Raw genomic sequence first — 17,274 nt, 5'->3', positions numbered from 1 at the left:
CTATTCGTTTGTACCTCGGCCGTGCCCCCTGCCTCCCCGCATAAATCCCCTCTCAGGTTGCGATATAAAATAAGGATATGGAGGAACTGGAGAGGGCGCAGAAAACATTTACAAGGATACCTCAAATGTCTGGGTTTCCATATCAGTAAAGGATTGACAGACTGGGTCTATTTCCTATTGTAAAAAAGGATGAGGGATAATCTAATATCTAATATCTAAATTTGAAAAATGTTGACAGCGTGAATACCGAATATGATCCTTTAGTGAGGAAGATATGGCAAATGGTATTTGTCAAATTACAAAGAGAAACTTGGGCAAGCTGTCACAACTATTTGCAATTTGTATTTCATTAAGACTTCCAGTGGTGGCCATGGAGTGAGTGGTCACACACAGAGTGGCTCCTGCTTGAAGGCATTGGTTTTGGCCCCTTTAACCCAAACTTTGGGGAATTTCAGCAGAAATGCTGTGCGGAGAGTGGAGGGGGATATGTTCTCCCTCGGATGGGCATGTCTGCAGGTTACCAAACTCGACAGAAGACGTGTATGAATGGGTTCTTCCCGGAGGTGGACGGCAGGGGGGGGCTGCGAATCACTCACACATGTTCTGGTCCTGCCCCAAGCTAGTTGGGTTCTGGGTCTCATTTTTTGAGATCATAAGACCATAAGACATAGGAGTGGAAGTAAGGCCATTCGGCCCATCGAGTTCACTCCGCCATTCAATCATGGCTGATGGGTATTTCAACTCCACCTACCAGCATTCTCCCCGTAGCCCTTAATTCATCGCGACATCAAGAATTTATCTATCTCTGCCTTGAAGCCATTTAGCGTCCCGGCCTCCACTGCACTCCGCGGCAATGAATTCCACAGGCCCACCACTCTCTGGCTGAAGAAATGTCTCCGCATTTCTGTTCTGAATTTACCCCCTCTAATTCTAAGGCTGTGCCCACGGGTCCTCGTCTACTCGCCTAACGGAAACAGTTTATTTGCGTCCACCCTTTCTAAGCCATGTATTATCTTGTAAGTTTCTATTAGATCTCCCCTTAACCTTCTAAACTCCAATGAATACAATCCCAGGATCCTCAGCTGTTCATCATATGTTAGACCCGCCATTCCAGGGATCATCCGTGTGAATCTCCGCTGGACACGCTCCAGTGCCAGTATGTCCTTCCTGAGATGGGGGGCCCAAAACTGGACACAGTACTCCAAATGGGGCCTAACCAGAGCCTTATAAAGGCTCAGTAGCACATCGCTGCTTTTATATTCCAACCCTCTTGAGATAAATGACAACATTGCATTCGCTTTCTTAATCACAGATTCAACCTGCATGTTTACCTTTAGGGAATCCTCGACTAGCACTCCCAGATCCTTTTGTACTTTGGCATTATGAATTTTCTCACCGTTTAGAAAGTAGTCTATGCTTGGATTCTTTTTTCCAAAGTGCAAGACCTCACATTTTCTCACGTTGAATTGCATCAGCCATTTCCTGCACCACTCTCCCAAACTGTCTAGATCCTTCTGCAGCCTCCCCACTTCCTCAGCACTACCTGCCTGACCACCTAACTTTGTATCATCGGCAAACTTCGCTAGAATGCCCCCAGTCCCTTCATCCAGATCATTAATATATATGGTGAACAGCTGCAGCCCCAACACTGAACCCTGTGGGACACTGCTGGTCACCGGCTGCCATTCCGAAAAAGAACCTTTTATCCCAACTCTCTGCCTTCTGTCAGATAGCCAATCCTCAACCCATGCCAGTAGCTCACCTCGAACACCATGGGCCCTCACCTTACTCAGCAGCCTCCTGTGTGGCACCTTATCAACGGCCTTTTGGAAATCCAGATAGACCACATCCACTGGGTTTCCCTGGTCTAACCTACTTGTCACCTCCTCAAAGAATTCTAACAGGTTCGTCAGGCACGACCTCCCCTTACTAAATCCATGTTGACTTGTTCTAATCCGACCCTGCTCTTCCAAGAATTTAGAAATCTCATCCTTAACGATCGATTCTAGAATTTTACCATGTCAGAGATTGTTGGGGTCAAACTTGAGCCATGTCCGCTGGTGGTGATCGTTGGGGCGACGGACTTCCTGGAGCTCCTTGAAGCGGAGGGAAGGCTGACGTCTTGGCCTTTGCCTCCTTAGTGGCTCGGAGGCAAATCTTGCTTGGGTGGAAAAGATTAAATATACCCTGAGAGGGTCATTAGAAAGGTCCAAGGGGATATCATTCATCACTTTCTTCAAGGACCTGTTTGTGGCCAGCAGTTAGGGGAATAGGACAGAGGGGTTAGGAGGGGAAGGGATAAGGGAGGGAGGATGGTGGGGCTGAGGGGGATAGGGGATTTAGTGTTGTTGCTATTATTTTGTTAAAATAAAAATGACAAACTGTTTATTTAATATAGTTAAGCCTTTGTATGTAAGAATTTGATAATGTTTGGAATAAAATATACATTTTTTAAATGTTTTGTTTTACATTACTAAATTCTTATTTCGTCATGTAATCACGCCTGGGGCAAAGTATTCTTTCCACACCACCTTACAAAATAAACTAAAATATTGGGTTTTCGATACAGTATCCTCCACTTTTGGGGTCTAGTCTACGATTGCAATAGTTTCCTTAAATATTTTTCTTCTCTTTCATTGTTAAAACCATTTGGAATTTAGCTTTCCTGGAATATAAAAATCATTCATTTTTTTTCCCAATGGCTAGTATTTTCAGGTAAAATAAATATAATATTTTTGCTTTATTCAATTATGATCTTGGCCAGTCGTAAATCTTTTTAAAATCCAACAGCTAAAATCCAAATCCTCACTTATATCCTGATGCAAATTTCTACTCGAGTTGTATTTAACTTGGTCATCTCCACTTCAAATGCCTGAGTTTACACCTCGCCCTTTTGATGATCTAAACCTCGTAACACATGCACACAAATACACACCATCCCTAATTGCCCTTGAACTGAATCCCTTGCTGGGCAATTTCAGATGCAATTAAGAGTCAACCATATTGACGTGAATCTGGAGTTACTTGTAGGCCAGACCGGGTAAGGACGGCAGATTTCCTTCCCGAAAGGACATTAGTGAGCCAGATGTTTTTTTCAACAATCGACATTGGTGATCAAGGGGACAAGTCATCATTAAACTAATTCCAGATTTTTAAATGAATTCACATTTCACCATCTGCCGTGATGGGATTTGCACCCGGGACCCCAGGGCATTATCCTGGGTCTCTATTTACTAGTCCAGTGGCAATATGCCAATCCCACCTGCCTCCCCTGTGATAATAATCTTTATTGTCACAAGTAGGCTTACATTAACACTGCAATGAAGTTACTGTGAAAAGCCCCTAGTCACCACATTGCGACACCTGTTCAGGTACACAGAATTCAGAATGCCCAATTCACCTAACAGCATGGCTTTCGGGACTTGTGGGAGGACACCTACGCAGACACAGGGAGAACAGGCAGACAGTGACCCAAGCTGGAATTGAACCTGCAGCTGTGAAGAAACAGTGCTAACCACTGTGCTACCATGCCACATATAACTAGTCCTTTATTTTGGGATAGTCACCAAGAAGTACAAAAAGAAATGCAGAAGAAACCTCTTTATCCAAAGAGTGGTAGGAATATGGAGCAGATGGCCAATGTGAATCAGATTGGTACTAACAGCACAGGGTTGGTCGCAGTACCATGGGTCTTTCAGCAAAAAAAAACTAAAGAAAGTGGAGGTGGAGGATTTGTGGGTCGGGGTGGTTAGTTCCATTGGCTCAAGTGTGCTTCAGAACATCCCCAACAGGGCTGGTTTGATCCCATTGAGACCTGCTTCCTCACCCTGGTCCTGAGAAGGCAGTGGCAAACTACCACTGACAAAAACTGCCAAGAAATCCACTCAGGATGAAGCATCAGCAGACAATGAGCCAAGGACTTGCCCTTAGGCAGAGCACACGAATGAATGATTTTTATGAAGGGCAAATCAGCACAAAAGGGAGGAAGATATAGGTTCAGTCGACTGCTGTCTGGGATCAGGAAATAGAGTAGGCTAGAAATACGTTCCCTGGAGTTTAGAAGAATGAAAAATCTAATTGAAACATAAAATTCTTGAGGGGCTTAACTGTGTAGGTGCTGAGAAAATGTTTCAGTTGGCTGGTAAATCTAGAACATGACCACAATAACAAAATAAGAAGTCAGCTTTTTAGGAGAGATGAGCCGGAATTTCTCCACTGAGTTGTAAACCTTTGGAATTCTCTATTCCCCTATCCGTCCCGAGCTGTGAATGCTCAATCATTGAGTCTATTCGTGACAGAGCGATGGACTTTTGGGAATTTAGGAATGTGGAAACAGTGCAAGAATGTGGGTGCTCAGTCATGATCTTATTGAACAGCAGTGGTGACTCAAAGCCAATGGCCAACTCCTGCTCCTATTGCTAATGCTATGAACTTGGCTGACAATATCCAAGATAAAAGCAAATTACTGCGGATGCTGGAATCTGAAACAAAAACAGAAAATGCTGGACAATCGCAGGTCTGACAGCATCCATAGAGAGAAGTGAGCTCGTGTTTCGTGTCTGGATGACTCTCCAGGTAGAATCGAGGTGTTAGATTTTATTTCTCCCACTAACCTTATTAATAAGTCCAAGAATTTAGCAATTTGAATACTTTATTAAGAAATACAAGATTGAGTCTCTGCCTTGTCTTATATTGATATACCGAGCATAGTAAATATACAAGACCCCCACACGTCCACAATAACTTAAATTAGGCCACCTCACTTCTCTGCCTCGTCTTATATTGATATACCGAGCATAGTAAATATACAAGACCCCCACACGTCCACAATAACTTAAATTAGGCCACCTCACTTCTTGTCATCGCAGAATTTGACCCCTGGCACCTAGAGCCCAAAACACAGCTACAGGAGTACACCAACCTTCAAACCCCTCTTCCAATTCTGTCACAGCCATTATCAGCTCGTTTGAAATATGGTGCAAACTGGTTTTGATCCAGTATCTTAATTCAGTTTGTAAACCGCAACCCCTCAAAGTTTCTCTTCGGCACTTTCTCCTTCTGTATCCATGGGAACCTCACTTAACTATTTGACCCATTCCTAAAGTCATGTGATAACAATTTCCATCCCAGGATCTATTGTGAACACAAACAGTTAATTCCTTGTCCAGCTGCCTGATGCCAGCTGAGCTGTTTTGTTCCGTCGAGAGGTTTCAAACACAATGCTGTAACCCGTGATGTATTTCCGCTGCTCATGTCAAAGTTATTTGACATCAATTTTTCTCTTTCTTCCTAAAGTCTACACCTTGCAATCAGCAGAGACGTATCTGAGCTACTGCCCAACCCTTTCTCAACTGAAACCACAATGGTTAGTAAGCAAATGACAAGTTAATGAGTCATGTACATCTTAAAGGACATTTTCATGTAGAAAGAAGTGTTTAATTAAGATCAGCATGTCCACATGTGTACGAAAAGCATCCCAAACTGTATTCACCGAAAAAGCACTAAATCTTAACTTCAACTAAACATACGAGGTTGTTATTTTAGAAAGTACTTACAGCCATTCGGCCCCACCGTCCATGCTGGCATTTCTGCTTCACATAAGCCTCCCCCCTGCCCCTCTTCATCTCACTTTATTAGAATATTCTCCTGTTTCTTTCTCCGTTGTGTTTCTCCAATTTTCCCTGCACCATATCCACACTATTCACTTCAACCACAAGGTGTGGAAGAGTTCCACATACTCACCACTCTCTGGGTAAAGAGTTCCCTAATGGATTTATTTGTGATTAAACAGCTTATAATTGTGGACCCTGGTTCCAGTCCATATTAACTGTATACTTCATACACCCTGGCCACATTGTTTCATACAGGATATAACTCATACATAACTAGACATGATACTCTCAATGCTTCAGGTGATAGAACAATTAAAAATTCAACAGGTTACCGGAACACATGGTCAGAACAATAGATGACAAATCTGAGCAGGCTGTGTTAAGACGTTGGGCTCGTGTTCAGTAAATTAGCAGTGGTGTAACAACTCCTCTAATAAGAGACAAATTAAGCCTGTTTTTCCATACTTGAGCCAGCTGTACACGTCATTTTGATTGTTCCCGAAGTAAAACTGGAACACGGGTGAAGTGCCCTCTGAATCAAATTGGCTGCATCACATCAAAATGTCAACTTAAGGGGAAAAAATATCACGTCCACACTAAGAAGGAGTCAGAACCAGCCGATACATTTCTCGCCGCTTTCTTTTAGCATCCTGTAAAAAGGTTTCACTCGTTAATTTGAAAAGAACGAGTGAACAATATATACAGCTTTATTTCACACTGTCTCTTACTACAGCTTCCACACGGCCTTCACAAGCAGTTTTATCCCAAACACCAAGTGTGTGATTCAACCTTCTGAAGCTGTGAGCCGCTCATCTTCAGGTGGAGTAGGGCAAACTCGACGGGGGAGGGGGTTTATCTCGTTAACGTTCTCATCAATCTTTTAAGCAAAACTCCTGTCTGAGAATTCGCTTTTCTTCTTCAACAAAACTTTTCTCCCTGTTGGCTTGTCCCTGATTTCTCTTTCTTTTTTCCTTCTGTTGAAACGTTTCAATCTTGCGTTTCTTCGCCGACGGGTCCTCCGCATCCTCTTCATCTGAAAGGAAAGAAAGTATCCAGCAGTAAGTAACTCAGTTAGACATCTAGTGATTGTGTTGATACCAATTAGAATAGGTTCGTTACGCAGCAAGAAGTGCCCCAACTAGCCCTGAGCAGCAGTCCAGAGGGGAACAGAACAGCCTGTACAATGTTTTATTGCACCTCCATCTTTGATCTAGGCAAGGGAAAGAACATTAAACAAGTAGGAGAATGTTGGTGAGAAAGGTTTTTTTTGGTTTCAATGTTTTATTATAGACTGGTTTCATGTTTTAGAAAACGTATTGTAGGATTTTTCCTCCCGTATGTTTTTGCTTGACCTCTGCATGGTCCATGTGGGCAGCACAGTGGTTAGCACTGTTGCTTCACAGCTCCAGGGCGCCAGGTTCGATCCCTGGTTTAGGTCACTGTCTGTACGGAGTCGGCACGTTCTCCCCGTGTCTGCGTGGGTTTCCTCCGGGTGCTCCGGTTTCCTCCCACAAGTCCCGAAAGACGTGCTGTTAGGTGAATTGATCATTCTGAATTCTCCCTCAGTGTACCTGAACAGACGCCGGAGTGTGGAGACTAGGGGCTTTTCACAGTAACTTCATTGCAGTGTTAATGTCAGCCCACTTGTGACAATTAAGATTATTATGCCAGCTGAGTTCGTTGGAACAAGATACCTAAACTGCCGGGAAGGCAGTCGTCCATTTTGCCACCTTTCTAGCTCCTTTACTTGAACATTGAATCTCGAGCTAATGACACTGCACTTGTTCAGTCTGCCTGTGAGATTGACAACTATTTTCTCACCCCTGTGGTAATCAATAATATCAAACTCTCTAATGTAGCCATGCTTCAGCATTGCAGTCAGGAGTCTTACAATTACTTTGCACATGGCTGGCTGAGAACCTGCTGTTTTCCACATTTCTCTGCATTGTTGATGCTGGTCAGGGTATTGGCGAGAACATTAATGCACATCATGATGCTGCTTTGGAGAATATGGCGGAAACAGAGATGGTGGGAATGTTAAATTCAAGACAAGCTTCTGAATTATTTCCATTGAAACGAACCAGTAAGTGACCCAGAGACAGGTTTTGGAATGGGTTGTCAGAAATCTTTCTACCGGACCTCCGGTGGCGGCCATGGTGTGAGTGGTCGCACATTTGGTGGCTCCCGCTCGTGGTGATATTTTTGGACCTTTCCCCGGCTAACGGGCGGATGTGTTAATCAAAAAAGGTGCAGATGGGGTGGAAGGAGAGAGTGTCCCACCGGTGGATGGATTAGTGGACCAGCAAAGAAAGGAGCAGTTGGAGAGAGTAAGAATTGTACCTGCAACACAGGAGAAGATGGCGGAGGGTCAGGGACCGGCCCTACCCTCTCAATGGTCGACGGAGCAGCTGGTGGGCTTCCTGAACGAGAGGTTAACCCAGCAGAGGAAAGAGAATGTGGAAGGCCTGGCCAGGGTGGTGGACCTGATAAAAGCGGGATCGACCGACCGCCTGGAAACTAGGCTGGAGGCCCAGAGTCAGGCGATGCAGAAGGTGGAGGAAACGGTAGGGGAGCACGAGGAACAGCTTGCCTCGATGATGGCCAAGCTGGCGGTGATGCGGGATAATCAGGGGGATAATAGGGGCTGGTTTAGCACAGTGGGCTAAATAGCTGGCTTTTAAAGCAGCCCAAGGCAGGCCAGCAGCACGGGTTCAATTCCCGTACCAGCCTCCCCGAACAGGCGCCGGAATGTGGCGACTAGGGGCTTTTCACAGTAACTTCATTTGAAGCCTACTTGTGACAATAAGCGATTTTCATTTTTCATTTCATCAGAGGCGACTGCAGGAGAAGGTGGAGGAAACGGTAGGGGAGCAGGAGCAGCAGCTTGCCAAGATGGCGGCTGAGCTGGGGGTTAGATGGGATAATCAGAGGTGACTGCAGGAGAAGGTGGAGGACTTGGAGAACTGGTCTCTCAGGCAGAATTTGAGGATCGTGGGTCTGCTGGAGGGCAGCGGGGGAGCGGACACTGGCACGTATGTGGCTCGGGTGTTTGAGAAGCTGCTGGGTGAAGGGGCATTTGAATGACCTTTGGAAGTGGATCGGGCACACAGGACGCTGATGAGGAACCCGCAGGGGAACGAGCCGTAAGGGCGATGGTGGTGAGCCTGCACTGGTCCTGGACAAGGTGCGGATCCAGAGGTGGGCCAGACAGACAGGGCGCTGCACCTGGAAGGGCAGTGAGTTACGTGTGTATCAGGATCTAGGTGCACAGCTGGCCAAGAGGAGAGTGAGCTTCAACAAGGTGAACCTCTTCAAGAAGGGGTAAAATTCGGTATGCTGTACCTAGCGTGCCTGTGGGTGACCTATAAAGGTTGTCAGCTGTACTTTGGGACACTGGAGGAGGCAATGGAATTTGTCAGAGACAATGTACTGGCAGGAGAAGGGGGACATTGAAATTTGGAGGAGATGTTCGCTTTCAGTTCATAGAACACACAGTGCAGAAGGAGGCCCATCGAGTCTGCACCGACCCACTTAAGCCCTCACATCCACCCTATCCCCGTAACTCAATAACCCCACTTAACCTTTTTGGTCAATAAGGGCAATTTATCGGGCAGCATGGTGGCACAGTGGTTAGCACAGCTGCCTCACGGCGCTGATGTCCCAGGGTCAATCATGGCTCTGGGTCACTGTCCTTGCGGAGTTTCCACATTCTCCCCGTGTCTGCGTGGGTTTCGTCCCCACAACCAAAAAATGTGCAGAGTAGGTGGGATTGGCCACGCTAAATTGCCCCTTAATTGGAAAAAATAATTGGATAGTCTAATTTTTTTAAAAATAAGGCAATTTAGCCTGGCCAATCCACCTAACCTGCACGTCTTTGGAATGTGGGAGGAAACCGGAGCACCCGGAGGAAACCCACGCAGACACGGAGAGAACGTGCAGACTCCGCACAGACAGTGACCCAAGCCGGGAATCGAACCTGGGACCCTGGCACTGTGAAGCCACAGTGCTATCCACTTGTGCTACCGTGCTGCCCAAACCAGTTCCTTCAGGCTTGTTTTGTATTCTTTTGCGGCCATTGCCCTGAGTTTTTTCTTTATGGGGGATGGTGGGTTTCTCTTTTCTTTGTGTTTGGGTTGGTGTTGTCATGTTTGCACCGGGATGTTTTGGGAGGGGGAGGGGGGATCAGTGGGGGGTAGGATGCTAGGCGCCATTGGGGGGGGCTACCAGGCTTGCTGGGCAGGCTAGTTCACAGAAGCGCAGTGGGGGGTTAGCAGGTGGTTAGTGTTGATGAGGGGTTGGGGCGGTTATTTTGAGGGTGGGGTGGAGGGGAGGGGGAAGAGAACTGCTGACAGGGGAAGAGTTTTTAAAATGTGGTATGGGGAGGGTCGATGACGGTGAACGCCCGAGGGCGGGCCTGAGGAGGTGCTGGATGCGGGCTTGAGACTGGCCCATGAGGGGTTATGGTTGTAGGTACAACATTTCTAGTTGGTGGGGAGAGTGAAAGCTGACCTGGCAAGGTGGGATGGTCTTCGTCTGTCACTGGCGGGTCGGGTACAGGCAGTTAAAATGAACGTGTTGCCACGATTTCTGTTTATTTTTCAGTGCCTGCCGATTTTCCTGCCAAAGGCTTTTTTCAGAGATTGAGGGAAGGATTACTTTGTTCATATGAGGGGGGAAAGTGGCCAAAGTTAGAAAGGTGCTGCTACAGAGGGGAAGGCAGGCAGGGGGTTTGGGTCTTGGGAATCTAATGTATTATTACTGGACGGCGAATGTAGAGAAGGTGCGGAGCTGAGTCAGAGGGGTTGATTCCCAGTGGATCTGAATGGAGGACAGTTTGTGCAGGGGTTCAGGGATTGAAAGCACTAGCAACAGCGCCGCTCCCAATGGCCCCGGGGAAATACTCAGTGAGTCCAGTAGTACTTCGGGTTGGGAGCAGGGTCAAGGGGAATGCCGATTCAGGGGAACCATAGATTTGAGACAGGGAAGTGGGATGGAAATCTTCGGAGATGGGAGGAGAAAGGCATTAGAACACTAAGAGATTTGTTTCTTGGGGGTGGGTTGGCAGGACTGAAGGTGCTGGAAGCGAAGTATGGGCTGGAGCAGGGGGAAATGTTTAGATACATGCATGTTTGAGATTTTGCCAGAAAGGTGATACAGAGCCTCCCAGTAGAGCCAGCTTCCACATTGCTGGAGGAGGTGCTGACAACAGGGGGACTGGAGAAGGGGGTATTGTCGGCGGTTTACGGAGCTATTTTGGAAGAGGAGAAGGCCCTGCTGGAAGGAATCAAAGCAAAGTGGGAGGAAGAGGATATGGAGGAGGGGTTCTGGTGTGGGGTGCTCCGGAGAGTGAATGCCTCCACCTCGTGTGCGAGGTTAGGGCTGATACAGCTGAAGGTGGTATTTAGAGCACACCTCACGAGGGTGAGGATGAGCCGATTCTTTGAAGGAGTTGAAGGTGTGTGTGAACGCTGCGGCGCGAGGGGAGGGGGGGGGGGCTAATCACGTTCATATGTTTTGGTCCTGTCCACAGCTAGAGGGTTACTGGAAGGAAGTTTTTAGGATAATCTCTAAAGTGGTGCACGTGAAACTTGACCCGGGCCCCCGGGAGACCAGATTCAGGGTGTCGGACCAGCCAGGGTTGGAACCGGTGCGGAGGCAGATGTTGTAGCCTTCGCCTCATTGATCGCCCGAAGGCGGATCCCGATAGGTTGGAGAGCAGCCTCTCCACCCTGTGCCCTGGCGTGGGGGACCTGTTGGAATTCTTGACTCTTGAGAAGGTTAAGTTTGAACTGAGGGGAAGGATGGAGGGGTTCGACAATTCATGGGCATTATTCATTATGCACTTTCAAGAACTGAATAACATCGAACATTAGTTGGGGGGGCGTGTGGGTGGGAGGGTTGGGGGGGGCTGTGCGTGTTAAGGGCGACTATGGGTGATCCCTAATTCCTTTTTGTCACTTGTTTGTGTGAACACGCAGGCTAATGTTTGGGGTTTGGTGGGAGGATGGGATCACTGTTATTGATATGGGGATTGACATATTTGTTACTGATTATTGTTTATTCTTGGTGGGTGTAAATTTGGGAGAAAATGTGAAAAAGGAGAATAAAAAATATTTCAAAAAAATATACAGTAGGCAATAACTAGAATAAGATATTGTCCTGAGAAAGCTTTGGGAGACAATTAATTGAAATGCAGATTATACTGTATTCACTTCATAGTTTTTTAAAAATATACAAGCGACTACAAATAAACTATTTTCAGACTTACTTTTGAATTGAGAGACCACAGGAGACTGGCTGTCTGGGGAGTTGAGTGCAAGATAGCATTAGAAATGAACAGAGAGCTCATGTTCAATCAGTAATTGGTAGCTGGGAATCAAAAAGGTAAATTTGAGAGGTACAGTCAGAAGAGGGACAGATGTGCAGCGCCACCAAGCAGGGTTACTGCATTGAATGAGGCCGTTTGGCCCATTGTGCGTAAACTGACTATTCTTAACCCCATTCCTCTAATCTTGGGAGATGAGAAGGTCATGGGGAGATTTGATAGAGGTGTTCAAAATCATGAGGGGTCTGGACAGAGTACACGGAAAGAACTGTTCCCACTCGTAAAAGGATGGAGAACAAAGGGACTTGGGAGTCCTTGTTCATGATTCACTTAAGGTTAACTTGCAGGTTCAGTCAGCAGTTAGGAAGGCAAATGCAATGTTAACATTCATGTCAAGAGGGCTAGAATACAAGACCAGGGATGTACTTCTGAGGCTGTATAAGGCTCTGGTCAGACCCCATTTGGAGTATTATGAGCTGTTTTGAGCTCCGAATCTAAGGAAGGATGTGCTGGCCTTGGAAAGGGTCCAGAGGAGGTTCACAAAAATGATCCCTGGAATGAGGAACTTGTCGTATGAGGAACGGTTGAGGACTCGGAGTCTGTACTCGTTGGAGTTTAGAAGGATGAGGGGGATCATATTGAAACTTACAGGATACTGCGAGGCCTGGATAGAGTGGACGTGGAAAGGATGTTTGCAATTGTAGGAAAAACTAGAACCAGAGGACACCATCTCAGACGAAAGGGACGATCCTTTAAAACAGAGATGAGGAGGAATTTCTTCAGCCAGAGAGTGGTGAATCTGTGGAACTCTTTGCCGCAGAAGGCTGTGGAGGCCAATTCATTGAGTGTCTTTAAGACAGAGATAGATAGGTTCTTGATTAATAAGGGGATCAGGGGTTACGGGGAGAAGGCAGGAGAATGGGGATGAGAAAAATATCAGCCATGATTGAATTGCAGAGCAGACCCGATGGGCCGAGTGGCCTAATTCTGCTCCTATGTCTTATGGTCTTATAAGAGAGCACAAATTTGAAGTAATTAGCAAAAGAAAAAAAGTAATATAAACTTTGTCACGTAGCAAGTGGATAACTTCTGGGATATTCTGTCTGAGAGTGTGGTGGAGTCAGGTTCAATTGAAGCATTCAAAAGGGAATTAAACTGTTAACTGAATGTGCAGGGTTACGGGAAGAAGTTGGGGGATGGAACAAAGTGATTTGCTCATTCAGAGGGCCAGTGCAGACATGGTGGGCTGAATGGCCTCTTTGTGGGCTATAACAATTCTGTGACTGTTTCCTATTTGGTCACTTTAGAAAGCTATTATGTGATTCTTCTTTCACCCCTATCTGGGGTTGAGTGTTCCAGGTTCAAACATACACCTGGATAAAAAGTATATTCTTGTAACCTTTCCTAATTTTGCTGGTTTAAGACAACCTGGAAGGCCAGGGACAGCTGTGATGGAGTTATATGGTAACCCTTTGAGATCTGCAGTGACATCAAAGCAGGTTGTGTTCTGGCACAGACACACTTTGGCGTATTCTTCTCCATGTTGCTGGAGAAATGGCTGAACAGTTTCCACCTTCGCTGTCTCAGACAATCCTTGGCAAGAACAAGATGTCAATGCTGGTCCTGTGGGGCATGCTAACTCCATCAGCATACATGCACTGCTAACCCTATGACCTCTGTACTGCTTCGGTCATGTTCATTGGATGGATGACGGCTATACGCCCAGAGAACATCCGTATGATGAATTGGCTCCAAGGTCATGACCCCTGCTCTATTACTCTAGGCTTTGGCCAATAAAGGAAAACATCCCACTGCCTGAAATTGCTTTCAAAATCCATCATGCCCTGTGACTAAGTTAACAAAATTGCTACAGAGGGAAATGGTTCATAATGTTACACACAACTTGCTGCTTCAGGGATAAGTGAGCTACCAGCTGAGAGAAAATGGCATTTAACGTTTGCGTGAACTCCATTTGGGACTGAGCAACGGCGTGTTGTGTTTTCCAAGGGACTGGAATCCTACCTGATTCAGAGATTTCAGGCTCTTCAGGAAGCAAGGCAGCTTTACGTTGTGGAGCATCATCGCCATTGTCCTGGTACATGCTGGACCATTTGACTGCCATGTCCACACCCAATGGTGGCTTTTGCTCCTCCACTGCATACGTCTCTGGTGGAGGCACAGCATTCATTTTCCAAACTTTGAATTCTTTTGGTGGCTGTTGAATTAGCAGACACGGAGATCAGTGCAAAGCCAAGCATTAGCCCAAGAAGCAATTATTTAAAAAGGTCTTCTCTTTTATTGTTACTAATTCCTAGATATTAATGAAACAAACTTGAAGACGAAATAAATTCTTGAAATTTTGTTGGGACGATGGAGACCAGCAGTCTGGTCACTGTAAACTCAGATGCTGATGCGCCTATCTTTCCAGCAAAAGAACCCAGGCTTCTCTTTAATCATTAACACGGCTGCCTTCATTTTTTCCTTAAATTAGAAACACCATTTTGTAACCCTCATATTTGCATTATGTTGACGGTTTAATTGTTACAGTGTCACCTAACCCTGGTGGGTAACTCCTCTCATTTGGTGACTGATTTCTTCACGCAGACACGGGGAGAACGTGCAGACTCCGCACAGACAGTGACCCAGCGGGGAATCGAACCTGGGACCCTGGCGCTGTGAAGCCACAATGCTAACCACTGTGCTACCATGCTGCCATTTTCTGGCCTGCAGCCCCCCCACCCCGTGTCAGTGCCTCTGCCCCCCCCAACCGTGTCAGTGCCTCTGCCCCCCCCACCCCCCCGTGTCAGTGCCTCTGCCCCCCCACCCCCCCGTGTCAGTGCCTCTGCCCCCCCGCCCCCCCACCCCCCCGTGTCAGTGCCTCTGCCCCCCCACCCCCCCGTGTCAGTGCCTCTGCCCCCCCACCGTGTCAGTGCCTCTGCCCCCCACCCCCCCCGTGTCAGTGCCTCTGCCCCCCCCACCCCCCCCGTGTCAGTGCCTCTGCCCCCCCACCCCACCCCCGTGTCAGTGCCTCTGCCCCCCCCCCCCCCCGTGTCAGTGCCTCTGCCCCCCCACCCCACCCCCATGTCAGTGCCTCTGCCCCCCCACCCCCCCGTGTCAGTGCCTCTGCCCCCCCTGTCAGTGCCTCTGCCCCCCCCCCCCCCCCCGTGTCAGTGCCTCTGCCCCCCCACCCCCCCGTGTCAGTGCCTCTGCCCCCCCGTGTCAGTGCCTCTGCTCCCCCCACCCCCCGTGTCAGTGCCTCTGCCCCCCCACCCCCCCCCGTGTCAGTGCCTCTGCCCCCCCCACCCCCCCGTGTCAGTGCCTCTGCCCCCCCCACCCCCCGTGTCAGTGCCTCTGCCCCCCCCACCCCCCCCGTGTCAGTGCCTCTGCCCCCCCCACCCCCCCCGTGTCAGTGCCTCTGCCCCCCCCTGCCCCCCCCCCACCCCCCCGTGTCAGTGCCTCTGCCCCCCCCCCCCCCCCCCGTGTCAGTGCCTCTGCCCCCCACCCCCCCCGTGTCAGTGCCTCTGCCCCCCACCCCCCCCGTGTCAGTGCCTCTGCCCCCCAACCCCCCCCGTGTCAGTGCCTCTGCCCCCCCCACCCCCCCGTGTCAGTGCCTCTGCCCCCCCCACCCCCCGTGTCAGTGCGTCTGCCCCCCCCACCCCCCCCGTGTCAGTGCCTCTGCCCCCCACCCCCCCGTGTCAGTGCCTCTGCCCCCCACCCCCCCGTGTCAGTGCCTCTGCCCCCCCCCCCCCCCCCCGTGTCAGTGCCTCTGCCCCCCACCCCCCCGTGTCAGTGCCTCTGCCCCCCACCCCCCCGTGTCAGTGCCTCTGCCCCCCACCCCCCCCGTGTCAGTGCCTCTGCCCCCCCCCACCCCCCCGTGTCAGTGCCTCTGCCCCACCCCCCCCGTGTCAGTGCCTCTGCCCCCTACCCCCCCCCCCCCGTGTCAGTGCCTCTGCCCCCCCTCCCCACCCCCTCCGTGTCAGTGCCTCTGCCCCCCCCACCCCCCCCGTGTCAGTGCCTCTGCCCCCCCCGTCAGTGCCTCTGCCCCCCCACCCCCCCCCCGTGTCAGTGCCTCTGCCCCCCCCCACCCCCCCGTGTCAGTGCCTCTGCCCCCTGCCCCCCCGTGTCAGTGCCTCTGCCCCCCTGCCCCCCACCCCCCGTGTCAGTGCCTCTGCCCCCCTGCCCCCCACCCCCCCCGTGTCAGTGCCTCTGCCCCCCTGCCCCCCACCCCCCCCGTGTCAGTGCCTCTGCCCCCCTGCCCCACCCCCTCCGTGTCAGTGCCTCTGCCCCCCCACCCCCCCCGTGTCAGTGCCTCTGCCCCCCCGTCAGTGCCTCTGCCCCCCCCCCCCCCCCCCCCCGTGTCAGTGCCTCTGCCCCCCCCCACCCCCCCGTGTCAGTGCCTCTGCCCCCCTGCCCCCCCGTGTCAGTGCCTCTGCCCCCCTGCCCCCCACCCCCCGTGTCAGTGCCTCTGCCCCCCTGCCCCCCACCCCCCCCGTGTCAGTGCCTCTGCCCCCCTGCCCCCCACCCCCCCCGTGTCAGTGCCTCTGCCCCCCACCCCCCGTGTCAGTGCCTCTGCCCCCCTGCCCCCCACCCCCCCGTGTCAGTGCCTCTGACCCCCCCCCCCCCCCGTGTCAGTGCCTCTGCCCCCCCCCCCACCCCCCCGGGCCCCACTCTCACCTCCTCCGGGGCCCGCACCAGCCGCCGCTCCCAGTCGATGAGGCCGCTCCTCGGGCTGCCCAGGAAGCTGGGCCTGGAGACGCTGCCGAACAGCTCGTCGGGCCGGGGCAGAGCGGCGCGGGAGCCCGGGGCGGAGAGCGGGCCTCCGGCCGCTCGGCCCTCCCTTCCCGGGGAGACCGCCGCCGCCGGCCCAGAGTCCGAGTCGCTGTCCGACCCCGAGCTCCCGTAGGCGGCGAAATAGGAGAGCGGGTCGCTAGGCCCCTCCGCCATAGCAACCCCCACCGGCCGCCAAGGACACAGCCAGCGGCAAAGGTGAACCCGGTTCCGCAAAGCTCCGACCTCCCAAGCAGCGCGCCCCCCGCAGGTCACCAGGGGAAAGAACTCCGACCTCCCATACAGCGCGCCCCACACAGGTCGCCAGGGGAAAGAGCTGCAACCTCCTAAACAGGGCGCCCCACACAGGTCGCCAGGGGAAAGATCTCCGACCTCCGAAACAATGCAGGTTGCCAGGGGCAAGAACTCCGACCTCCTAAATATCTCGCCCCCCACAGGTCGCCAGGGGAAAGAGCTCCGACCTCCGAAACAATGCAGGTTGCCAGGGGAAAGAACTCCGACCTCCCAAACAGCGCGCCCCCCGCAGGTCGCTAGGGGAAAGAGTCCCGA

General features: G+C 50.6%; 1 protein-coding gene across 2 annotated transcripts; it reads right to left on the bottom strand.

The window, feature by feature from the left end:
- Positions 1–4,633: 4,633 nt before the first annotated feature.
- On the bottom strand, positions 4,634–16,933 carry c4h1orf52 (chromosome 4 C1orf52 homolog). Of its 2 annotated transcripts, XR_005460287.1 has the most exons (4): positions 16,612–16,933; positions 13,960–14,152; positions 4,849–6,645; positions 4,634–4,758 (listed from the first exon to the last, which is right to left on the bottom strand). XR_005460287.1 is itself a non-coding variant. In XM_038793623.1 (3 exons), exons 1-3 carry the CDS (start codon positions 16,879–16,881, stop codon positions 6,485–6,487), a joined length of 624 nt encoding a protein of 207 aa, XP_038649551.1. In that variant the 5' UTR covers positions 16,882–16,933; the 3' UTR covers positions 4,634–6,484. The 2 variants fall into 2 exon arrangements, 1 of the variants encoding a protein (XP_038649551.1); XM_038793623.1 differs by having other exon boundaries at positions 4,634–6,645.
- Between the last annotated feature and the right edge of the window lie 341 nt (positions 16,934–17,274).

The sequence above is a fragment of the Scyliorhinus canicula genome, chromosome 4, assembly GCF_902713615.1.
Source record: "Scyliorhinus canicula chromosome 4, sScyCan1.1, whole genome shotgun sequence".
NCBI lineage: Eukaryota > Metazoa > Chordata > Chondrichthyes > Carcharhiniformes > Scyliorhinidae > Scyliorhinus > Scyliorhinus canicula.
This window is presented reverse-complemented; position numbering and strand designations above follow the sequence as displayed.

Excerpts from the sequence above, each read along its gene's own strand:
- c4h1orf52 (XM_038793623.1), bottom strand. The coding sequence starts at position 16,881 with ATGGCGGAGGGGCCTAGCGACCCGCTCTCCTATTTCGCCGCCTACGGG. Across the intron at positions 14,153-16,611 it reads TGGTGCGGGCCCCGGAGGAG|CCACCAAAAGAATTCAAAGT; the intron begins GTGAGAGTGGGG and ends CTAATTCAACAG. Across the intron at positions 6,646-13,959 it reads GCCTGAAATCTCTGAATCAG|ATGAAGAGGATGCGGAGGAC; the intron begins GTAGGATTCCAG and ends CTTTCCTTTCAG.